Source organism: Haliotis rubra, unplaced genomic scaffold (assembly GCF_003918875.1).
Source record: "Haliotis rubra isolate DU_JTF1 unplaced genomic scaffold, ASM391887v1 Scf637, whole genome shotgun sequence".
NCBI lineage: Eukaryota > Metazoa > Mollusca > Gastropoda > Lepetellida > Haliotidae > Haliotis > Haliotis rubra.
This window is the reverse complement of record NW_025767343.1, coordinates 517,418-544,212: the sequence shown is the minus strand read 5'-3', so window position 1 is coordinate 544,212 and position 26,795 is coordinate 517,418. Positions and strand designations below refer to the sequence as shown.

At 41.4% G+C, this 26,795-nt stretch overlaps 1 protein-coding gene across 3 annotated transcripts; it reads left to right on the top strand.

Moving 5' to 3' along the window:
- The first annotated feature begins 7,942 nt into the window (after window positions 1-7,942).
- On the top strand, window positions 7,943-25,431 carry LOC124256723 (A disintegrin and metalloproteinase with thrombospondin motifs 7-like). 3 transcript variants are annotated; one of them, XM_046690685.1, is made up of 16 exons: window positions 7,943-8,049; window positions 8,278-8,492; window positions 8,726-8,809; window positions 12,928-13,078; window positions 16,127-16,247; window positions 16,897-16,990; window positions 17,279-17,344; window positions 18,632-18,795; window positions 19,493-19,539; window positions 19,771-19,885; window positions 20,110-20,283; window positions 21,068-21,206; window positions 21,782-21,895; window positions 22,272-22,308; window positions 23,682-24,155; window positions 25,021-25,431. In XM_046690685.1, exons 1-16 carry the CDS (start codon window positions 7,980-7,982, stop codon window positions 25,269-25,271), a joined length of 2,316 nt encoding a protein of 771 aa, XP_046546641.1. In that variant the 5' UTR covers window positions 7,943-7,979; the 3' UTR covers window positions 25,272-25,431. The 3 variants fall into 3 exon arrangements, with proteins under 3 accessions (XP_046546641.1, XP_046546642.1, XP_046546643.1); XM_046690686.1 differs by lacking the exons at window positions 19,493-19,539; window positions 19,771-19,885; XM_046690687.1 differs by lacking the exons at window positions 7,943-8,049; window positions 8,278-8,492 and having other exon boundaries at window positions 8,577-8,843.
- The last annotated feature ends 1,364 nt before the right edge of the window (window positions 25,432-26,795 follow it).

Genomic DNA, 26,795 nt, shown 5'->3' with positions numbered 1-26,795 from the left:
AATTAATGTTAATTCTAACATCATCAAATGGATTAATTCATTTCCAGTTAACACACAACAATTTGTCCAGGTTAATAAGGTGAAATCATCAATTGTAAACACATCAACTGGCGCTCCACAAGGTTGCGTTATTTCACCAATTTTGTTTATATTGTACACCAATGACAGTGTATCCAACACAGAAACATGTTTTACAGTTAAATTCGCTGATGAAGCTGCATTGGTAGGCCTTGTTAGGGAATCAGAACTTAGTTACATTAGCTGAAATTTCAAAATTTGTAGAATGGTGTACATCAGACTTTTTATTTTTGAATGTGCAAAAGTAACGATCATAGATTTTAGAAAAGTTAAGTCAACAATAAATGCTGTAAGTATTGAAGACATTGAAATAGAAAGAGTAACTGAATACAAATATTTGGGCACTGTCTTAGATTCAGAACTCTCCTGGAACGAAAACACAGAGAAAATAGATAAGAAAGGACAACAACGCTTGCATTTTTTGTGGAAGTTGAAACATTTTAAAATCGACCAAACTATCATGATGTGATTTTACAAAACCTTTATTCAAAGTGTCATAACCTTTAATTTCTTGAGTTGGTTCGGGAACCTGTCTGTCCAGAATAAAAACAAACTCTCAAAAGTCGTAAATACTGCGTCTAAAATTATTGGGCTTCCTATCAGCAGTTGTTATGAGCAGCAAATTTGAAAAAAGGCAAACAAAATTGATCCTACTCACATACTTTTTTCGACATATTCACCATTACCTTCTGGACGCAGGCTGCGTATGCCGACTTTCAGAACATACAGAAATCGCCACTCATTTGTTCCAGCCAGTATTAGGTGTATAAACAACACATTCTATGAACAGCTTGTCTTCCAACTGTCCAAATTCTAGTCAGTATCAAAGTTTGTGTACTAAATTGATGTATTTATATCCTGATTATTATAAACACTAGTAACTGTTTATGATTATCATTTGCAATGTTACATATGTCTGCCTTCTGAAAGAAAAACTGGAGAACTGCATATTATGCAAAACACATTTCCCGTGGGATAGTAAAGAAATGATCTTATCGTATCTTAACTATTTCAACTTGTCTCCTTATCATATTAGGCTATAAATATATTCTTTCACTCAACACAGTGTTCCCGCTATAGTCACCTTACAATAATCGTACACTGACTCCTCATTAATTAATGTTTGAATAATGGCAAAATAAAACAACTGTGACCTTACCAACAGAGATGCAAATTGCAAGTCCTAGCAACATGACTGCAATTGTCCAAATACACAATTTCGTTTCTGGCTTAATGAACTTGTGGGTCCCTCTTATATCATGTGCATGCGTGGGTGAGTCCACTTAAAATGGGAGCAATGGTATCTCTGCTGCTGATCTTTGTTGATGTTTCACATCTGATGACAACCATACGGTATGCTATGGTAGCTGGCAACGATATGGATTCATTAACACTGAATTTAGGACATGCGACAATTGCTTTGTAGTTGTTGACATGCAACCAGGTGGTTTGCTCGTTTCACTTTCGGTAAAAACGTTACAGAATCCTTTTAATAGTTAAGATGTATATGTCTTCACCGAAACCCGGGAGTGCGAGAGACGGGGAGGGGTACTGATCCTGTCGCTCACATGGCTCCCACCCACTAGTTATGATCATACTATTAACTGTTAGTAGCACCGTGACGAAAGTGATGGCCAGAGTTTTCGATGACGTGACACCGGTGCAGCAACCAAAGTAGTATATTTGTTAAATACTCTTAACTTGTATTACGCCAAACTGAGTTCACATTCATAGTCGTCGACCCAGAGATACCTCGATCTGTCTGTGTCCGGCTGTACAAATGAGTATTATAGATTGTCATGTTAAGATATTTATACTAATAAATGCAGAGGGAAACTGAAATGTGTGATATATTGTTTGGTGCAATGAAGTAAATCTTGTTGACGCTTCGGGGTAGCCCAGTGGTTAAAGCGTTCGCTTGTCACGCAGAATGCCTGGGTTTGATTCCCGTATATACAATGTGAGAAGCCCATTTCTGGTGTAACCCGCCATGATATTGCTGGAATACTGCTAAAAGCTATATTAAACCATACCCACTCACTCATTGATAGGCGGTTCAGCTGCTACTATGACTACTACCCATCTGCAACTATTATGCTACTATGACTTCTACCTATCAGCTGCTATCATGACTACTACCCATCAGCTGCTACCATGACTACTACCTATCTGCAACAACTAGCTATCATGACTACTACCCATCAGCTGCTACCATGACTACTACCCATCTGCAACTACCATGCTACTATACCTACCACCGATCAACTGCTACCATCACTCCCCATAGCTGTTACTATGACTACTACCCATCAGCTGCAACCATGACTACTACCCACCAGGTGCTACCATGACTACTACCCATCAGCTGCTACCATGACTACTACCCATCAGCTGCTACTTTGACTACTACCTATCAGCTGCGACCATGACTACTACCCATCAGCTGCTACTTTGACTACTACCCATCAGCTTCTATCATGTTTTCTACCCATCAGCTGCTACCATGACTACTACCCATCAGCTGCTACTATGGCTACTACCCATCAGCTGCTACCATGACTACTACCTATCAGCTGCTACTATGACTACTACCCATCAGCTGCTACCATGACTACTACCCATCTGCAGCTACTATGCTACTATGACTACTACCCATCTGCGTCAGATCATAATTTGACAAAATCCCGTCAGATCCTACTTTGACATAAAGCCATCTTCCTCTGGTATTCTACGACTCTTGAGCACAAGAGGTCTGATCACAACTTTCTAACATTCAACCTTCCCTTTAATTTATGTCCAAGCTTTCGAGTTTCAATTTCCCAACTAACGAGGTACAGTCTAGGATACATTTCAATATGATTTCATTTATCTTTTGATCACAAGCTGTTTGGTCAAGGTTACAAAATTCAAGAGAGTAAAGCTTCCAAAAAGATTTATGGTGGATGTGTGGAGGACAATTCCAAACTTGACGCATGAGACAACAATCACACCTGGTATCGTCACTATTTGATAGTTGTCCATTAACACATGCTCATGGTATCATCACACCTGGTATCGTCACTATTTGATAGTTATGTATTAACACTTGATCATGGTATCATCACATCTGGTATCGTCACTATTTGATAGTTATGTATTAACACGCGCTCATGGTATCATCACACCTGGTATCGTCACTATTTGATAGTTATGTATTAACACATGCTCATGGTATCATCACACCTGGTATCGTCACTATTTGATAGTTATGTATTAACACATGCTCATGGTATCATCACACCTGGTATCGTCACTATTTGATAGTTATACATTGACACATGCTCATGGTATCATCACACCTGGTATCGTCACTATTTGATAGTTATGTATTAACACATGCTCATGGTATCATCACACCTGGTATTGTCACTATTTGATAGTTATGTATTAACACATGCTCATGGTATCATCACACCTGGTATCGTCACTATTTGATAGTTATGTATTAACACATGCTCATGGTATCATCACACCTGGTATCGTCACTATTTGATAGTTATGTATTAACACATGCTCATGGTATCATCACACCTGGTATCGTCACTATTTGATAGTTATGTATTAACACATGCTCATGGTATCATCACACCTGGTATCGTCACTATTTGATAGTTATGTATTAACACATGCTCATGGTATCATCACACCTGATATCGTCACTATTTGATAGTTATGTATTAACACATGCTCATGGTATCATCACACCTGGTATCGTCACTATTTGATAGTTATGTATTAACACATGCTCATGGTATCATCACACCTGGTATCGTCACTATTTGATAGTTATGTATTAACACATGCTCATGGTATCATCACACCTGGTATCGTCACTATTTGATAGTTATGTATTAACACATGCTCATGGTATCATCACACCTGGTATCGTCACTATTTGATAGTTATGTATTAACACATGCTCATGTTATCATCACACCTGATATCGTCACTTTTGATAGTTATGTATTAACACATGCTCATGGTATCATCACACCTGGTATCGTCACTATTTGATAGTTATGTATTAACACATGCTCATGGTATCATCACATCTGGTATCGTCACTATTTGATAGTTATGTATTAACACATGCTCATGGTATCATCACACCTGGTATCGTCACTATTTGATAGTTATGTATTAACACATGCTCATGGTATCATCACACCTGGTATCGTCACTATTTGATAGTTATGTATTAACACATGCTCATGGTATCATCACACCTGGTATCGTCACTATTTGATAGTTATGTATTAACACATGCTCATAGAATCATCACACCTGGTATCGTCACTATTTGATAGTTATGTATTAACACGTGCTCATGGTATCATCACACCTGGTATCGTCACTATTTGATAGTTATGTATTAACACATGCTCATATAGTTACACTCTGATTTAGTATAATTTTCCTTTGGATGTGGACAGAGTTTTGTTACTTATATTTTACCCGCCAGCCTCAGCAATGGCTCCTACACATAAGCTGCCTGTACGACTGTAACCGAGTTTGTAAATGCAACTGTTCATAGCTATGTAATAGGTTTTCAGGTTGGAATATGTCCCTTGAACAGATTGGGTGAGATGGGGATCGTGGAATCGCATTGGATCGTTGTTGCTGCTGTGTATAGTTTATGTCCTGAAACATATTGTGATTGTCTGTGAAATATACACATTAACAGACTTCCAGTGCCGCTTGTCACCTGACGTTCGCACGTTCCGTGACATATTACAATGACTCATGTTGATATGTTTCTTACAAGGCCAGTCGTGCCACGCTTAAATATATTAGTCCTCATATAGATCAACATCATGACCTCAGTTGTGAGTGAATCACCCAGATTAGTTACTGTTCCATGTCATGCCATATCATAAGGTTCCAGCAATGTTTATGCACGTACGTAACCTATCCGTTTCTTTCATTTCTCTCACTACGGGCAAATCCTCAAGATGACTTCTCGAAAACAGATACAGTTGTTACTCGGTCCTATGTCTCCCAAGAGTTCATATTCACGTTATATACACACAGCAATTTCTATGGTGTCACGAGCCTTTCGGTTTGCTCTTGAGATAAGATTGTGAAGCTAAGATCGTCATGGCGCTGAGGTTGTTTTGTGAAACGGGGGCAATACAGATCTGAACACGAAGAACATACCACATCATCAGTTATATAGAAAATGTAATACGTAATCTTGCGCTTTATGTAAAACATGCTGTTTTCCTTAGAAGCAATATCATATCTGAACTGTAATTTCTTTGTGAAATGTCTGTAACATGTGCTGTATATATACTTGTATTCCTTGTATATGGGCCGGAGGCCTTAAGTACAATAAATATCTTTGACTTGACTTTGACTAGAGGGAGAGAAGCGTTAGTAAGGCGTAACGAGGAGCCATACAATCAGCCATTGCGTCCCTTTATGTGCACCCGAGTCACCAAAGCCAGGCTGCGCAACGTTTACAGCCGATAGGACAGACACGAGGCAGGAGACCACCGATGACCACACTCACTCAAGTCCGCCACGTCAGGACCAGCTTCAAAACCGACACGTTACTCAGACTCAGAGACAGACTCGGTCGACAGACATGAGATAGCAGAATATGGTACCAGACCACGCCGACCCTACCTCGGGCTAACACCGACGTAACGGGATGACATGGCCGAGGAGTTTTACACATTATGATAAGACTCTAATGATATACTCGTACAGTAAATTACGTTAACCTCAATAACGAGCAGGCTTGAAACGAACTAAGGGACATGTGTTTGGCACCGGCCATTTGATGTATAGTTTACTCAAGATGCTTATATCTAACTACCGTCATAACAAACTGCAATAAGTGGTACCCTTGGGTTGGTTATAGCAGTAGTTTACTCTGTGTGCACATTAACTTGCCTTTTGTTATTCTTTTCCTTCATAGTCTTTCAAACAATTGGTCTACTTTAAACAATCAAAAGCTATATTATATCTTATCCAGCCCTAATGTGTGGTTTATTGCTGTCAAAACCAGTCATTATATTCTTTCTAAGCGAAAGTCTTATGTGTATGCATAAGCGTATGTATACTCAGCAGCAAAAAAACGTCAGTGCGAATTCAAATTTAGATAGGCACTGTAATCAAATCATTACAGAAATGGACATGATAAGCGGATCAAAACCATTTTCTGTGTACAATATCTTGACACGTCAATGAATAACTCAAGACATTACGTGAACGTTTGCAGTCCATCCAGACTCTTGATTTCGAGCGGCAATAACTGCAGCACAGCGTCTATGCATGGAGTGGCCACTGCATAATGTTGACACCGTTCTGCTGTAAGAAGTTCCGTGTATCTCTGGCAGTATGGCCCGGGTGTTATCATGCTGGAAAATGTTGTTCCGGTGACGTGCGAAATGTGGTATGACGTGGGGTCTGAGAGTTTGGTAGATGTAGCACAACTGCTGTGATGCCGCCTCCTCTTCCTAGGAAGGGACCAAGGTTCTGGAACGCCACAGGACCCACTCTCTGGTTCAGGCCTATTCCACCCCATACCATGTTGCTTGCACCTCCCTATGAGTCTATTTCCAGAACACATTGGTCTGAGTAACGCTGGCCACGTCGTCGCCATATTCTTGTTCTGCCACCTGCAGTTGATACGCAGTACCGACTCTCATCTTTGAACAGAATAGTTCTCCATTGCCTGTATCGCCAGTTTTGGTGTTGTAGGGCAAACTGTAGACGTACAGGCCGATGACGAGGGGTGAGGATAGGTCCACGGTAAGGTCAGGCCTACGGCAATGGAGGTTCCCGCTGTTAAGACGTCGGCGTACTGTATCAGTACTGATTGGTCTTCCGTGTGTTCCCACTGTCTGGCGTGCTGTTTCGGGTGCCTGCATAAAGGGATTCTGTACATGCTGTCGCACAAAATGGCGGTCTTGTCGTCTTGTGGTCACCCTTGGTCTGCCAGTACGGGGATGATCATTTGTGGTTTTGGTGGCCCGGAAACGTTGCTGCAGCCTGTAGATGGTGCGAACGTTGACCTAGAAGTGATTGACAACGGCTTGTGCAGTGTGGCCAGCTTCAAGTCTTCCTAGCGCCTGGTCCCTCTGAGCTGTCGTGAATCGCGGCATCCTGCTGACTTTGTAATGTGAATGTTTCAACCAGGTTTTGGGTTGCATTTTATAGGGCTGGTCCTTGTGAACAGCACGTGCAGCATGAGTTGCCTGAAAAACATGGAGTACACCGTACCATCTCCGAGGTCAGGTTGCGCTTTTGAGACCTTTTCCTTGGTTCAATTCTGAGTTTGGGAAGGAATGTCTTTGCTCAGGTAAAGTTGGAGATGTTGTCAAAAATATGCAATCAAAACATTAAATGAGTTTACAGCTATCCGTTTCTGCGAAGGAAAATTCCAAACTGACGTTTCTTTTGCTGCTTAGTATATATAATACATAATTCAGCTTTATAGTTTAATTGCTTATATTGATTTATTACAACATTTATCGTTTATACAATAATATTTTATCTTTGTGTACATTTTACAGAACTTTGTCTCTCATAACTCCTTATAGGAGTGGCTCAACTTTTTGTGGTTTTTTTGTACTGTATCTATTTTATATTGAGGTGAGACTTAATGAACAATCTGTCTGTCTTCAACTCTACTTGGCTTGGTTTTAGACGGGATGTTATTTAAAGCATGATCATCATGCACGCATCACAATCCGAACGTATTTATTCATATATCAGTTACGTTAAATCTCAATATGCATTGTATTATATTTCCGTATTTACTCAGACAAACAGAAAGAGATTGAATGTAGGTTTAACCTAGTTAGGTCCACTGTGAAAGGACGGAATGTCCGCGGTTTACGGTTGTATTCAAGATGTCGACCTGTTCACACGTTGTGATGGTCCTGGTGTTGGCCCTGTCGCCAGCTGTACACGGAGGTAGTGGTGAGTGTTCGGGTGTCCGGCGAGAATGATCAGCTTTAATGAATTATGTTGGAAGAGTCGCCAGCAGCTTCCGGGTAGACGATCAGTAACATGGTAGAACGTGGATATGACAACCAGCCGTAAAGAGGAAGCTCTTACAAAGCTTATATTTGTGGTGTTGTCAGTCTTAAGGGATAATGGTCCTTGTTAACTTACACTTGTCCTTATAACTCTTTATTCCTCTCTCAGAAATCAAAGCAATCGTGAGCTTTTCTCCACAAAGTCTACAGGAGAGCCGTGACTGTCATCTCCCAGTGACACTGTCCTTCACTATCAGAGCAGGAGTCCAAGCCTACAATATCAACGTGACCGCCAACACTAACGTCGACGCGAACGCCCCGGTGTACACCCAGAATGGGGCCGAGAGACAGAGTTACGTCACACAGAGCACGATGCCGATTCGGGTAAACAAAATGTTTATCAATGTATTTACTTCATGATCTGTGTTTTATTGAACCATATAGAAATAGGTTCTGGAGATCGTGAACCAAGTTTCTCAACGCAACATCCGTGTTAGATATGACGCTCTAGTAGGTGTGTTCTTTGAATTTAGTGAAATATACCGAAAACGTATTCGCGTGATAACATTCATGTTGCCTTGGTGAAAGCGATGACATACGATAAGATATGATTTCAGACCAAGTTCTATCACAACCACACGTCACTGATGACCATGAGGGTTACCTGTCACCGTGTAGAGGACGCAGTGCAGCTGGTGGTGGTAGGACATCCTCATCTTCTTATTTGTCTTGCAGGTACCATAATGAGCTGTTCAACATGCACCTGCACACACGTTAGTACAGGTTGTAGTAGCATGTACTTCACTAGAGATGTACAAGAATTACACCTTGTTAGACGGTGTAGTAAAAATACTCGTTACCTAATGGTTACGGCGTTTGAGGAGGGGGGAAAGCACATATAGCGGAGTAAGAAAAAAAGGTGTACACGCACATATAGTGGTGTAAGAAATGTAGTTAAAGCACATATAGTGGTGTGAGAGAATATAGTCTAAGCACATGTACAATATAGAACAAACTTTAGCTGGCATAGATACCACCCTCTCCGCGTCCTCCAGCCTTAACAACATTCTCCATCCCCTTATGATGCACTCATCCACCAAGCCCAATCTACTGTATAAACTCTGCTGTATAAACATCGCATTATTATTTGTACATCATTGGCTGCCACGCCTGTCCTTTGTCTACTCTCTGGCTTCATCAGCTTTCTGCCTAGCCAATTATGTTAATTATGTTGTTTTCTTTGTTACATTGTTACATCCAGTATATATACACTTCCCCCTTCTTCATGTTCCATTATGCTTGACAACGGTACAAGAATCTGTAGCGAAACGTCGCACTCACGAATAAAAAGAAGTTGTTATCCATAAAGTTTGTTCTATATTGTACTTCCCAACTTCTAAAATGCCACTCAAAGAAGTTAAGCACGTGTAGTTGTGCGAGAGAATATACTCTAAGCACGTAGTAGTGAAAGAGAATATGGTATAAGCACATGTAGTTGTGCGAGAGAATATAGTCTAAGCACATGTAGTTGTGCGACAGTTTAAGCACATGTAGTTGCGCGAGAGAATATAGTATAAGCACATGTCGTGGTTTGTAATCTTGTAGTAGAAGCACGCGAAGCTGTATAGGAAAATGCAGTAGAAACACATGTTGTGGTGTTACAGGGTGTAATATATTCGTATGTCGTGAGGTTAGAGGATGTAACATATTCGTATGTCGTGGTGTTACAGGGTGTAATATATTCGTATGTCGTGGTGTTACAGGGTGTAATATATTCGTATGTCGTGGTGTTACAGGATGGAATATATTCGTATGTCGTGGTGTTACATGGTGTAATATATTCGTATGTCGTGGTGTTACAGGGTGTCATATATTCGTATGTCGTGGTGTTACAGTGTGTAATATATTCGTATGTCGTGGTGTTACAGGGTGTAATATATTCGTATGTCGTGGTGTTACAGGGTGTAATATATTCGTATGTCGTGGTGTTACATGGTGTAATATATTCGTATGTCGTGGTGTTACAGGGTGTAATATATTCGTATGTCGTGGTGTTACAGTGTGTAATATATTCGTATGTCGTGGTGTTACAGGGTGTAATATATTCGTATGTCGTGGTGTTACAGGGTGTAATATATTCGTATGTCGTGGTGTTACATGGTGTAATATATTCGTATGTCGTGGTGTTAGTGTGTAATATATTCGTATGTCGTGGTGTTACAGTGTGTCATATATTCGTATGTCGTGGTGTTACAGTGTGTAATATATTCGTATGTCGTGGTGTTACAGTGTGTCATATATTCGTGTGTCGTGGTGTTACAGTGTGTAATATATTCGTATGTCGTGGTGTTACAGGGTGTAATATATTCGTATGTCGTGGTGTTACAGGGTGTAATATATTCGTATGTCGTGGTGTTACAGTGTGTAATATATTCGTATGTCGTGGTGTTACAGGGTGTCATATATTCGTATGTCGTGGTGTTACAGGGTGTAATATATTCGTATGTCGTGGTGTTACAGTGTGTAATATATTCGTATGTCGTGGTGTTACAGGGTGTCATATATTCGTATGTCGTGGTGTTACAGGGTGTCATATATTCGTATGTCGTGGTGTTACAGTGTGTAATATATTCGTATGTCGTGGTGTTACAGGGTGTAATATATTCGTATGTCGTGAAATGAAATAACTGTATACACACGATATAGAGGAAAACATGGAAAGGGTTTTGTCGTTTCTGTATACCTAGATTAGTATTCACAATGTCAAGTGGTGTCGTGTCAAACACTAGTGACACGTATGTTTGTAGAGATCTAGTTTCACAGGCAGTCTTAGCGATGTTTAGTGTCGTGACAGGCAAAGTAAATGATACGATCATATGAGTAGTCATGTTCTTGTGTCATCCAAGTGTTATTTCAGAAACGCATCTGACATGTCGTGGTTTACTGTAGTATGGACGCATTGAACTGTGCAAGTTAAAATCGCACGTAAACACCCTCAGTATGGACGCATTGAACTGTGAAAGTTAAAATCGCACGTAAACACCCTACAGCCATTGTGTTAATTTGAACGTGACACACAATTTAGACGATTTACGTTACTGGTTACATTGGACGCAAACCTACGCAAAACAAAGTAGTTCCAATTCCATAAATACAAGCACAACTCATTATTTCTCAGTGAGCGTTATTTTCATTAATTTATCGGGAATGACTTGAAGTCAACAAACGTTAAATGCCTCGTGGTTGTTATGTCGTTTATTGTGCCTGCAATGTTTGAAGAGTATTGGGACTGGAAGCACATTGCCCGGTTGGTCGAGCTTTCTACCAACTGACAATTCCCACGAAAAGTAGTTCCAGTCAAAATCATGTAAAGGTCAAAAGGTGCAGTATATATTTTGTAAAGTTTGTTGAAACATGACTTAGTCATGTGAGCAAACAACCAATCAAATCACCGGAAACCCCTTAAACGTCAAAATGGGAATGTATTGCGATGTAAAACAAAGACTGTTTAACAATAAGGGCGATACTGTTTTGTGAAATAGTATAATCGCTCTCACTCTGAATACATTTGCCAAATCGAACCGGTTCAGTTGTGTTGTAATCAAGAGTGAAAGATAAAAGCCCCTCTGGATAAAAGTATCTCAGGTCAAAAGCCCACCCGGGCATAACAAACCCCCAACCCCACCCCCAACCCCTGGGATAAATGACCCACTTATATAAAAGCCCTTTCTTCTTGTACTTCATGTATGTAACCATCTCCGTGAAAGGCTTTAATTTGTTTGTGAAAAATATTGAAAAACTGTAACCTGAGCAGTTCTACATCAATTTAGTTGATTCCAATCAGACCAACTCTTGAAAAAAATTTCATAACGTTTGTCTCCGGTCCGGAAGAGTTTTGATATAAACCCTTAATCTTGACATCCTAATCTGTACGTGCTTCCTGTTCTTGAGGCTGTTCCTGCAACAATACATACTTCACACGGAAAATCAAAACAAAATTATGATAGTTTGTTAAGTAGCTTTTTTATTTTGCAGACAAACGTTATGAAACCTTTTCCAGAGTTGGTCTGATATTTTCATTACATTCTGTGTTGAAATGAAGTTTGGATCATGAACCCATTTGGAGTTAGATTGTAATTCATCGGCATCATTTTGACCCAGACAGACTATATAAGTTAACTGACATTATTTTTCAAGGAGGCAGGTCTCTGACACTGAACAATACCATGAAAACATGGGTCTACTGGAGAATAATGAGGGTGGTGTTAACGTAAGCTATGAGACCAAACAGCACATCTAGAAAGTTAAGTAAGCTCATGAACACATGAACCTCCTGTTTGTGGGCCCCACTCATTACAAACTCTCTTTCGGGGAATCTCTAAATGACAAGGGGCATGATATTCGTTCTGCTGATGATAGATACCACTGACAGCTCATGGTGCATCTTCTTTTTGTCTGATTTCAACATACATGTAGTTTATCTTTCCCTAAACACTAACGGGCGTATATCCTACTGGGCTTTTGTTTGTTCCCCTTTATCAAAGTGTGACGGCCATAGGTATGTCATTATAGGTTGAGTAATTTCTCTAGTATTATAAAGATGCACAAGATTGCAATGATATCTGTTATGAGCAGTGAAACAGTTTATACACAGGAACCTCCTATGTTCCACTCCCTCTCATCCCCTGCCCTCCGCTACAGTAACTGTGGCAGTGTCTGGTACTCCTGGCTGGTTATCAGACTAGTAGAGTCAACGTGTATCGCTAACAGTGCTACATCCGTGTTCATGTCCGATACAATGCAGTTTCTGTTTTACCAGGCGGGATCTTTCATGGCCGAAGAAGGAGGCGTATACAGCCTGGAGCGTGAAAGTCCAAGACTGTCACACACAGTCCAGTATGAGGACGTGTACAGGCTTCTTCAAACTGACGTGTCGTACCTTACTCAACACTACGACTATAAACTACCACGTGAGTTATATGTGTACATGTCGTCCAGTTTAGATACATCGACATAAATTGATTTACAGATATGAAGAATCAATTAAAGTACATTTTTTCATTGAAATCATTGAAGCTCCCGACACTTTTGTCCTTGTCCTTGTTCCGTATATAAGTGACACAAGCTCACGACACCTCTAAATGACACATATTTGACATGTTTAACACATGTTTGCTTGTAGTGCCGTGTCCTGGTAGTTAATGTTAGTGACGAAAGTTCATAAAGACACCTTGTCTAAACATTTTAATTCCTACGAATAACGCCTATCTTAATGCCTCTTCCAGCAATGTGACGTCCACATGAATCATGACAAAATGAATGTGAGATGACAACACTTATGTTTGACACGGATGTATTTCTAGAGGCACGTTCTGATGGTATTTGTAATGGACACAGACTTCAGACAGTGCTGAATGACACTTATGTTTGAGAGATATTTACTGCATGTGTTACGTCCTGGATGTCTGTGTTACGTCCTGACAACGCTGAATAACACATGTTTGAGAGGTATTTACTGCATGTGTTACGTCCTGGATGTCTGTGTTACGTCCTGACAACGCTGAATGACACATGTTTGAGAGGTATTTACTGCATGTGTTACGTCCTGGATGTCTGTGTTACGTCCTGACAATGCTGAATGACACATGTTTGAGAGGTATTTACTGCATGTGTTACGTCCTGGATGTCTGTGTTACGTCCTGACAACGCTGAATAACACATGTTTGAGAGGTATTTACTGCATGTGTTACGTCCTGGATGTCTGTGTTACGTCCTGACAACGCTGAATGACACATGTTTGAGAGGTATTTACTGCATGTGTTACGTCCTGGAGGTCTGTGTTACGTCCTGACAACGCTGAATAACACATGTTTGAGAGGTATTTACTGCATGTGTTACGTCCTGACAACGCTGAATAACACATGTTTGAGAGGTATTTACTGCATGTGTTACGTCCTGGAGGTCTGTGTTACGTCCAGACAATGCTGAATGACACATGTTTGAGAGGTATTTACTGCATGTGTTACGTCCTTGTGGTCTGTGTTACGTCCTGACAACGCTGAATAACACATGTTTGAGAGGTATTTACTGCATGTGTTACGTCCTGGAAGTCTGTGTTACGTCCTGACAATGCTGAATGACACATGTTTGAGAGGTATTTACTGCATGTGTTACGTCCTGGAGGTCTGTGTTACGTCCTGACAACGCTGAATAACACATGTTTGAGAGGTATTTACTGCATGTGTTACGTCCTGGAGGTCTGTGTTACGTCCTGACAATGCTGAATGACACATGTTTGAGAGGTATTTACTGCATGTGTTACGTCCTGGAGGTCTGTGTTACGTCCTGACAACGCTGAATAACACATGTTTGAGAGGTATTTACTGCATGTGTTACGTCCTGGAGGACTGTGTTACGTCCTGACAATGCTGAATGACACATGTTTGAGAGGTATTTACTGCATGTGTTACGTCCTGGAGGTCTGTGTTACGTCCTGACAACGCTGAATAACACATGTTTGAGAGGTATTTACTGCATGTGTTACGTCCTGGAGGTCTGTGTTACGTCCTGACAATGCTGAATGACACATGTTTGAGAGGTATTTACTGCATGTGTTACGTCCTGGAGGTCTGTGTTACGTCCTGACAACGCTGAATAACACATGTTTGAGAGGTATTTACTGCATGTGTTACGTCCTGGAGGTCTGTGTTACGTCCTGACAATGCTGAATGACACATGTTTGAGAGGTATTTACTGCATGTGTTACGTCCTGGAGGTCTGTGTTACGTCCTGACAACGCTGAATAACACATGTTTGAGAGGTATTTACTGCATGTGTTACGTCCTGGAGGTCTGTGTTACGTCCTGACAATGCTGAATGACACATGTTTGAGAGGTATTTACTGCATGTGTTACGTCCTGGAGGTCTGTGTTACGTCCTGACAATGCTGAATGACACATGTTTGAGAGGTATTTACTGCATGTGTTACGTCCTGGAGGTCTGTGTTACGTCCTGACAATGCTGAATGACACATGTTTGAGAGTTGAGAGGTATTTACTGCATGTGTTACGTCCTGGAGGTCTGTGTTACGTCCTGACAATGCTGAATGACACATGTTTAAGAGGTATTTACTGCATGTGTTACGTCCTGGAGGTCTGTGTTACGTCCTGACAATGCTGAATGACACATGTTTGAGAGGTATTTACTGCATGTGTTACGTCCTGGAGGTCTGTGCTACGTCCTGACAATGCTGAATGACACATGTTTGAGAGGTATTTACTGCATGTGTTACGTCCTGGAGGTCTGTGTTACGTCCTGACAATGCTGAATGACACATGTTTGAGAGGTATTTACTGCATGTGTTACGTCCTGGAGGCCTGTGTTACGTCCTGACAATGCTGAATGACACATGTTTGAGAGGTATTTACTGCATGTGTTACGTCCTGGAGGTCTGTGTTACGTCCTGACAATGCTGAATGACACATGTTTGAGAGGTATTTACTGCATGTGTTACGTCCTGGAGGTCTGTGTTACGTCCTGACAATGCTGAATGACACTTATGTTTGAGGGGTATTTACTGCATGTGTTACGTCCTGGAGGTCTGTGTTACGTCCTGACAATGCTGAATGACACATGTTTGAGAGGTATTTACTGCATGTGTTACGTCCTGGAGGTCTGTGTTACGTCCTGACAATGCTGAATGACACATGTTTGAGAGGTATTTACTGCATGTGTTACGTCCTGGAGGTCTGTGTTACGTCCTGACAATGCTGAATGACACTTATGTTTGAGGGGTATTTACTGCATGTGTTACGTCCTGGAGGTCTGTGTTACGTCCTGACAATGCTGAATGACACATGTTTGAGAGGTATTTACTGCATGTGTTACGTCCTGGAGGTCTGTGTTACGTCCTGGAGGTCTGTGTTACGTCCTGGAGGTCTGTGTTACGTCCTGGAGGTCTGTGTTACGTCCTGACAACGCCGAGTGACACTAACGTCTAACGGGCGTTTCCCTTCCAGCATCACGCCCTGGTGAGGAGGCCGATGTTAGTGATTCTCACGACAGTGGCAGACAGCGTCGTCAGGCAGACGACATCTACGTCGATGTACTCGTCCTCATAGAGCACCACCTCTACAGCAGGTCAGCTTCTCGAAAACCACATCGTCTAAGTTATTAATGTGAAGTTGGTTCTAAAGTTGTTTGTGCAGTCACTGTTTCAAGGAAATTTGAATGTAACACTTTTCATCCCGTTTTTTAGTCTGGAGGTAATCAATATATTTCTGTGATAACCAGAACAGCACAACGAACTCTCTGCTTAATGCCTATATAGTCGAGATTTCCACGGGGTTGTCTTCTGCAATAATTGTATTTCATGTGAAAAGATACGAGGAAGATATACTTCAGGTGTTAAACGGTTTGATTGTAGTGATTTGTAGTATATGTCTTTTTTGTCAACACGGAAGGAAAGTGTTTGTCTTTTTCAAAATGCCGAGCGTTGTAGCGCATCTTATGACAATACCACAGTCATGAAGCTCTGATTTCGCTTTTTGACTTTAATTCAAGTAGGCATGGAATTCGACACATATTTCTTGTACTTAAACTCTGTTTTAAAATATAATGGATTCTAAAATATCATTGCCAGGAATAGATGAGTACATTAGCATCGTACTGCTTCAATGAACCAGTCGATGGCGAACACTTCCTGTATTAGTAATGTGGTTGATGGTGAACTTTGAGTACCGAGTTGGGTCTCTGTTAGTTAATGTGTTCACAATATTCATGTTATCAGGTGGTACAATAGAAGTACACAGACTAGCGAAACACTACGTCAAGAGGAGACGCTACAAGAAATACGCCAATACTATGGATATGTTGTTAATGGGGTAAGATGGCAGATGCTCACATGTGGCTAGAGTCTTTAGAGACTGAACAAACTTCCTGAATCACAGTGTTTTCCCGCCGCCCAACACTTTCTTCAAAGCAAAAGCTCTAGATGAACCAAGTCTAGAATTCCTCAGGTTCAGGAATCTCTGAGCACTCTGGGGCTCCTTTTCAGTTTAAGTGAAGTTATGTGTTTGTATCAGAAGTATTTATATTCAGAGACTAAGCCTTAGTCTTATAACTACAAACTGTTTACTGAACGTTGATTTATTTCGTTTCCATCTTTCCAGATTGACGTCCTATATAAAAGGTTTTCCCCCCGAATGAATATTCGCCTGATTGGTTATATGATAGAGGTAAGAATCTCGACAAAATTGGATCTCTTCCCAAATGATTCGGTCCAAATGTTCCGTTCCACTAACACAATACCTCGGATAACAATGTGGGCATGTTTTTGAAAGGACACAATAATAATGCTCGCACATGACGCACGTACGTATCTCATTGTGACTATTCCGGCAAGACATATCCCATTTCCGGGCAGAAATACTCCATCTCCGGCCAAACATACCCCATCTCCGGCCAAACATACCCAATCTCCCAACCAGAAATGTGTCATGTCCGGCCAAACATACCCCATCTATGACAAGACATACCCCTACTCCGACCAAACATACCACATCTATGACCAGACATACCCCATCTCCGACCAAACATACCCCATTGCTTAAAGAAATACCTCATCTATGACAAGAAATAACCAACTCCGGCCAAACATACCCCATCTCTAACCAGAAATACCTCATCTCCGGCTACACATATCCCATCACCGACCAGAAATACCTCATCTCCGGCCACACATATCCCATCACCGACCAGAAATACCTCATCTCCGGCCACACATATCCCATGACCGACCAGAAATACCTCATCTCCGGCCAAACATATCCCATCACCGACCAGAAATACCCATCTCTGACCAGAAATACCTCATCTCCGGCCACACATATACCATCACCGACCAGAAATAACCATCTCTGACCAGAAATATCCTAACTCGGACCAAACATACCCCATCTCTAACCAGAAATACCTCATGTCCGGCCACACATATCCCATCATCGACCAGAAATAACCATCTCTGACCAGAAATATCCTAACTCGGACCAAACATACCCCATCTCTAACCAGAAATACCTCATGTCCGGCCACACATATCCCATCACCGACCAGAAATAACCATCTCTGACCAGAAATATCCTAACTCGGGCCAAACATACCCCATCTCTAACCAGAAATACCTCATGTCCGGCCACACATATCCCATCACCGACCAGAAATAACCATCTCTGACCAGAAATATCCTAACTCGGGCCACACATACCCCATCTATGACCAGACATACCCCATCTCCGGCCAAACACTTCCTACTTCCGGTTAGACATAAAGAAACAATGTTGAAACATACACATTATTTTAGACGCTCAACTCTCTTAATTTACTCTCCATTCCATTTCAGTATATTCAGTAGTCAATAACCGTGAAGTACAAAAGTCAGACATATCTTTTCATCTTAAGTAAGATTTATCTGTTTTAAACCATTATTGCCACCTTTTGAAAGCCTATGTGCTATCTTCCACCAGATGTCCGAAGAGGGGGAATGGCTTCGCCGTGTCCGTCTGAACGAGTCCCAGGAATACCAGGATCTGTACCGTGTGAATGGTGACAAACTACAGGACGGTGCTCTCCAGCTGAAACAGAACGTCTCACACCTACCAGCCCACGATCATCTCATGATTTTTACGGCGTAGGTATCCCTAGCACTGTAGCTCACTTGTCCAGCATGTGCATCTCTACAACGTTAGTATCCCATGCAGTGTAGCTCACTTGTCCAGAATGTGCATCTTTACCGCGTGAGTTCTTAGAGAGGCATTTTAGAAGTTGTGAAGATGAAGGAACACTTAGTTCTAAGGATAGTCAACTTCTTTATTGCAATGAGTGCGACGTTTCGGTGTGGGTACTAACACCGTTATGTGTTTTAGTACGGCTGTTATACAGTATGCTGGTATGGAAATGTATACTCATGAACTTATCACGGCTCTAATAGAGTATGCTGGCATGAACACGTATACCTATGAACTTTATCACGGCTCTAATAAAGAATGCTGGCATGAACACGTATATCCATGAACTGTATAACGGTTCTAATAGAGTATGCTGGGAGAGTCACGTATACCCATGAACTGTATAACGGTTCTAATAGAGTATGCTGGGAGAGTCACGTATATCCATGAACTGTATAACGGTTCTAATAGAGTATGATGGGAGAGTCACGTATACCCATGAACTGTATAACGGTTCTAATAGAGTATGCTGGGATAGTCACGTATACCCATGAACTGTATAACGGTTCTAATAGAGTATGCTGGGATAGTCACGTATACCCATGAACTGTATAGCGGTTCTAATAGAGTATGGATTCTAATCATATGGTGATATTTCAGGTATGATCTCTACTTCCAAGTTGGCGATGTAAGAGGGGATCTGTTAGGTAAGACTAAGACTAAGACTCTCTACAATTCCTGTCACTTAAAAGAGCAACTAAAACAAGTTTATAACCCGATTCAATGTAAAATGACCATTTACATATTCAGTTTGAATGTTAAGATATTTTAGGTGTGATAAAAAGCTTTTTAATGGTTATGCTGACTGAAATTGCCACATTTATCCACATATATGCCTATGGAATGTCTATGCTGGAGAGAATTATTGGTGTGAATAGGTATCGCGTTCTACGCCACTGTGTGTAACCTGCCGCCCTTCAGCATCTCCGTGATAGAAGACAAAGAGGCCCTGATGTCAGTCATCTTCACAGCCACACATGAGCTGGCACATGGGTGAGACAGTAATAGCTGATCACGATTATCCACATTCGTTGTGTAGTAATTTGGAAACGTTGTATATATGGAACTTTGTCCTTCACTGCCCAGTCGAGAGAAGCATAAGAAGCGGACATAAAATATTCCCACGACGGTAAACAGGTAAATTTATGAATGAAACCTTCTGTTAAATGAGAAACACTTTGTTCTTGTCACGACCACCCGTCACTGTGTTGTTTCAGATTAGGAGTTGACCACGACGGTGACAACAACAACTGCTCCTCTGCCGACAGATACATTATGTCTGATGGGGTCGGCTACCAACGCACAGAAAACAACACCCATAATCCCTATGACTTCTCCCCATGCTCGACCCTGAAGTTAACACATTACATCAGCGACCAGTTGGACAAAGGGTGAGGCGCCTTATGGGCACTCTGTACCCAATTCCTCATCATACTCAAGTATGAGATTACAGTGGTATTGAATAGCAGTGAGTGAGTTGGTGAGGTTCCTCGTCGCTTTTAGCAATGTTCCTGCAATATGACGGCGGACATAAAAGTGCAAACCAAGAATTGTTTTAAACCAAAAACAGTCCCACTAACGGAATACTGTTTACTTATCTGTTGACATTTCTGTTTGCGTTTGTGGAATTATGCCGATTGACACAGCATACACGCCGGTTTCTACCTCCATAAATACTGAAAATACATTTAAGTTAATTCTTTAAAATACTAACTCTTAAGTACCCTTTAAACCGGAACCCCTGCCTTCTGGACAGTAACGTACCGGGACGTTTACATTTCTACTTACAAATGAATGATTCGTTAATCCAGAATGTATTAATCCAAAAGATTTCACTGGAAGAAATGCCTTCTGGATAAACGGAATTTACTGACTACATTGTTTTCTAAGGGTCCGTTCAGAAATGGTGGTGGTGTGCGTGCGTGCGTGCGTGCGCGTGTTTGTGTGCGTTGTGATGATGATTTTAAGCAGGGGGGGTGGGGTGTCATCCATTTTGTTCAGGAGGGGGAAAGGGGCATCAATTTTGTACCCATGTGCTAGCGGTGGTCAATTTTTGTCTATAATTGAAATTATGCTTAAACATTATGGGAGGAGGGTGGGGGTAGATGTACTAAATTTCAAAACAAAATGTCTGACTAGTATACCAAGCAACCATGTTTCCGGACATGGTTTCAGCGGCGAGTCGAGGCGGTGTCTGACCCAGTGGATCCAGGCAAGAAACGTGAGCGATGTCACCAGATCTCTGCCAGGACAGGTGTACAGCGCCAACCAGCAGTGCCAGGTAGCACATGGCGCCCAGTCGCTACTCTGCGTGGTAGGTTTTCCACAACAACATGTCATAGTGCAAACCTTTTCCATAAGTTTCTTTAAATTTCTTATATTCAAACGACATAATTGTTTCAATATATGTCTGGTGTCCGCTCCGGGAACACTAGCCAGTGCTCGTTCTGCCACGTGTTTACCATCAACTTCGTCGTCTTCAACTTTACCCCTGACTTTTGTCTTCCGAGCGTTGTCCGCCATCCTGAACTGCCATCAAAGGGAACCAATTGGAACACTCTTGGACACAAATGACCGAAACTGATGCAGGCCTGAGGCGGAACCTAGAAGACATGACTATACTTTTGTGCTTATCAAACAAACGGCAATGGTCCGTATTAATCTGGGCATGTCAGGAAGTATGTCAAGAGACTGTCCAGCTACGACTATCATGTAATAATTATTAATGTTACCCTGAATGTCATTTCCTGTTAATGGTGAAGATGACTGTTAATGGTGAAGATCTGACACTTTTGAAAACCTCGTTTACACTTTTCCAACCCTTTACAATGAGTCCTGGGTTTCTTTAGCCATGTATGCATCACTCCCATGGTATGCTCATCATTGCAGGGGGCATATAACGGCGATTTGAGCAGAGTGTGTTCCATGATGCTGTGCCAGGACCGGGAAAATCGATGTATCGATACCTTTGCTGCAGACGGCACAGCGTGTGGAGACAACATGGTATTCGAATACACACAGTACACTCAACACAATACATACTAACAACTTGCTACTTTAACCAAGCTTTTATATCCAGACAGCCATAGATTCGACACAATAAAATTTTACACATAAGTGTCACTAACAGATTACACATCACCACTAACGCAGTACATTTCATCACTACCTTGGTACACTTTATCACTAGCATACTTAACATCGTCTTACACGCCACCGGTAACCTAGTAAATACAGCCAGTAGCATAGAAGAGTCATCAGTAGCAGAGTACCCAAATCAGCAACGCTATACACACAGTAAAGAACCATGTGTGATTCTTTAAACTTAATTAATGTCTGGTTAATACATTTATATTTATATATATATTATTTATTTCAGTGGTGCTTGAGCGGCCATTGCGTTAATACAACAATAGGTACGTGTACCTAACTTGTTTGAGGCTGGGGATGGTGTGGTGGAGGACTGAAGGGGGTGAGGATGGTGGGGGGAAAGGGGAATTTGAAGGGGGGAAACCGTCTCTACTAGTTTCCTTTGAATCCAATGAATGGGCATAAATTATAGTTCGAGACGCTGTGTTCTTTGTTATAAGCAAGTGGGTATCCATTCTCTACCTTACGTTTATCACTCGCCATTCAAACACGTGAATATTGTGGTGTGGATATATACTATGTGGCGTTATAGTATTTTAGACTATATTGTGACTGTAGTTTATAATTTAGCGTACACATATTTCAATCATTCCAGTGATCACATTTCTTACTGCATGAGGATTGGTAACGTTCGTAGACTCATCCTGATAAGAACTGGTCTTTTGCATCCCATTCTTGCTGTCAGAGGCGACTAACGGCTCACTGATATGGGTGATGAATAGTATCCCAGTTGCGTAGATCAATGCTCATGAAGTCACTCACTGGATTATCACAAACCGCCGCCGTCTGCAATATTACTAAGTGTGGCGTCAAAGAACCGACAAACAAATCCTACACTCACGTAGAAAGACTAAGCTTATTGACATTAAAATGATTTTTCAGTGTAAGCCACTTCCATATTCATACACTTTTGTCAGAGATATTGGAGGAATAGCCTTTGTAGATTCCCTCTCCAAAGCCCATAGCACGTGATCGGTGAGGTTGAAATGGGCTCCGGCTATTGCTGTCCCCAGGCCCAATATCCGAAAGGAAGAGCACGACATTTCTCTCAGTCTTACTTTCTTTATGTCAGGATCAAAAGAGCAGCATAGAATTGACAGGTTATTGTCTGGTCTTGTGGGAGATAGTCCACCATGATGACAACCACACTGTCCTATAACACCGAGGCCATAACCTTTTCAGCTGATTTCCTTTCTATGATATATAGTGGTGATGCTCAAATCCTCTTAAGTGCTTCTTTTGTTTGGACTTTTTTGGCAGTGGTGAACTCAGGTTTTATCCATAGTCACATTGATGGCTTAGATTTAAATACAGCTATATTACCAAGAAACAGGTTATGAATTGTACGTTTATCACATGTCATAAAGAATGTATTCTCTTTGGAAATATCTTCTGGATCAAGACTGGCGTCATTGACGTGACACGGCTTTTAAGACTAGGGTTGTCTTCATGGTTCTCCACACGTGTTGGACGCGTATGTTCACAGATTGCCAAGTGTTCAGCCCATTTCTCGAGGTACTTGCTCACGTTCAGGTTTTCGCGTAAATACTTCTGTGGCATCATGTAATGTCCACAACAAAAGATTCCCCTATTACACATCAATAAACCTTGTAGCAGAAACATTCTTATGATATTCCAGACTGTGAAACATGTGTGTCAACCTCCTCGTCGCTGCCACCGGACAAAAGTTCTTCCTCGTCTTCCCTTTCATCTTCATCCACAAACACCCCTACATCCATGTCCCCTACACCCACATCCACAGCCATGACTACGCCTACAACCACGCCTACGCCCACGAGGACATCCATGTCAGTGTCAGTGTTCCCACCCACGTCCACATCTACATCCACATCCACAACCACATCTACATCCACATCCACGTCCACATCCACATCCACATCCACATCCACATCCACATCCACATCCACATCCACATCCACATCCACAACCGCATCCACATCACCAACTTCGTCATTTCCTTCAGCCTCATCAACATCCTCAGGCATATCAAGCTGGTTCAGTTTAACGACGCCCGCAAGTACTTCAGTCACGACCAGAAAAACATTTTCGACGGTGACTGGTACAACGACAACAGATGTCAAGATTTATGAAGGTGAATCAGATAATATCCTATAACGTCTTTTGTCTTTTTCTCATTGTCACGAAGTCAACATGAAGATCATCTGCCCTGGGGTATCTTCACAAATAGGATAAATATCATGTCATGTCATAAATGTCATAAAAGTCCATCGTCATGGCACGTTGGTAATAATTATCTCTATATTTGCTACATACTATACCAGTGTTGAGCCAGGTAGCTGACCATTGTATCTGACTGTGTATCTTGTGTGTATCTGACTGTGCATCTTGTGTGTATATGACTGTACATACAGACAGACATACATACTAACATTTGTATAGCGCCGATATCCAGCTCAGCTCAGCTGCTCAAATGCGCTTTGTTTTTCCCTCGTTCACTGAATGTCAATCTCAACGGCACATCGTATTGTCAATCTCAACTCTCTGGGGATCATACAACTCTTGCAGCCACTAGGCGCACCGAGTTATCGTGGCATTCCAATCCTTACGAGGTACCCATTGTGTACTGTACACTAGGTGTTGTGACAACACTGAAAGAGTCTGCACACAAAGTCTACTCCAAGGTTTGTACACCCGGTCACAGGTGGGCTCGATCCCGTCACCTCAAGCTCGCTGGATCACTAGCCTGGCGCTTTAGCCAGTTCGCCCGTCACGCATCCTATATGCATCTTGTGTGTATCTGACTGTGCATCCTATAAGCATCTTGTGTGTATCTGACTGTGTATCCTATATGCATCTTGTGTGTATCTGACTGTGCATCCTGTGCGTAGCTGACTGTACATCTTATGTGTATCGTGTGTCTATCTGACTGTGCATCTTGTGTGTATCTTGTGTGTATCCGACAGTGCATCTTATGTGTATCTTGTGTGTATCTCCAGGCGATGTATCCCCAGTGGTTCTCGGTTCTGCAATCGGAGGGGTGGGCGTGGCAGTTATCGTTACCGCCATAGTCGCTGTCGTCATCTGTAAGCGCACTCGGCACAGTGATACTAAAGACAAAACACGCAATGCCATAAAGATGGACGAAGAGGTGTCACAAAGTAAAGGCATTTCTTGTCTTGTCAATGTAGAACTTCAAGTAAACCATAATGTGCTGTACAAACACACGGAGTACCAGACAGCTTCGTGACAGAATGTCTTTCTTGGAGAAGTGCTCAACAATACACGTTTGATTATAATCAAATGTTTGATGTTACTCATCGATAATGAACAAGGGATGAATATGTTCAATTTATTGCATCATGAAAAATGGATACGGTATTTTTTATGTGTTCATGACTTGATTATGAAATGTTCATGTGTAATTGTGCTGTTTGGTATATTTTGATGATCAACTTTGAATATTTCAACACGGTCATGTTGTTTTATACCCTTATGAACTTGCGATGAATTATTCCGCTATTTGTTGCCAATTTCTATTATTTGATAAACACAGGATCATAATCTTTAGTGATTTCGTTATTTGTGTAATGCTTTTTCAATATATTTGATCTGTTAGAAAGTGGGTTTCGACTGAGACTAAAGATAGCAAAATAAACATGTACAGGACGTTTCAATCAATGAGGTAAGTCGTCTTATTTGAATCACAGATAGTAGGATATACCAGGGCGTAACTTCTGTTCACGTCATCACGACTATATCATGTCTATGTTTATGCACTGATCCGCTATTTAATTTATCATCCATGTTAGCGGTAGGACTGCCTGAGCATGGTTTTACGCCGTTTTGAGCAATATTCAAGCAATATCACGGTGGGGGACACCAGAAATAGGCTTCACACATTGTACCCATGTGGGGAATCAAACCCGGGCCTTCGGCGTGACAAGTGAACGCTTTAACCACTAGACTACCCCACCACCCTAGCGGTAGCAAGAACATTCACCATCCACATATACACGTCTCAAGCGGTCGTTATGTTGAGTATAACCTCAAGTTCAACCGCAGGTAATTACACAGGAACGTGGTTCTTAGTTTCCGTTGAGGACGGATGTCTGATATGTTTCCTCATTTAAAATGACAATAGATCTGAAGATTCGAGGGAGTGATGCCAAAACTGAAAGAAGATGTCGTAAAATATCTGAAGACTACGTTGAATGATGGTATGCACAAAATATACACCATACCTAACACAAACAGTAAAAAGTAACTTTTCTTCATATAAAGCGGTATAAACGTTATCCTACTGAAAATAACATCACATAAATTGTGTATGTATTCCGAAATGTTCATGGTAACTGGTTTAACAATGTTTACATTCAGCAGACTCTCAAGACTAGATTGATGCATCCTTTGACCGTTATAGACCACCATCAATTATGATCTCAAGCACGAATGCTGCATGGGTTGCGGTGTGAATATTCAATTAAGGAGGATTTGTCTAAATACCTGAATATTTGTAACAAAGAAATTAAGCATGGTTCACGTGACCAGGTCACACATGCTCACACAGTTCCCGCTATGTGATGACGTATAACAGTATAACAAAGGTTACAAGTGAACGTCCTCTTTCACGTCCTCAGTATACCAAAGGTTACAAATGAACGTCCTCTTTCACGTCCTCGGTGTAACAAAGGTTATATATGAACGTCCTCTTTCACGTCCTCAGTATAACAAAGGTAACAAGTGAACGTCCTCTTTCACGTCCTCAGTATAA

Bases quoted from the DNA above. Each gene is read 5' to 3' on its own strand.
- LOC124256723 (XM_046690685.1), top strand. From the start codon at position 7,980: ATGTCGACCTGTTCACACGTTGTGATGGTCCTGGTGTTGGCCCTGTCG. The intron at 18,796-19,492 runs GTAGGTATCCCT...GTGATATTTCAG, and splicing joins CATCTCATGATTTTTACGGC to GTATGATCTCTACTTCCAAG. The intron at 24,156-25,020 runs GTGAATCAGATA...GTGTATCTCCAG, and splicing joins AGATGTCAAGATTTATGAAG to GCGATGTATCCCCAGTGGTT.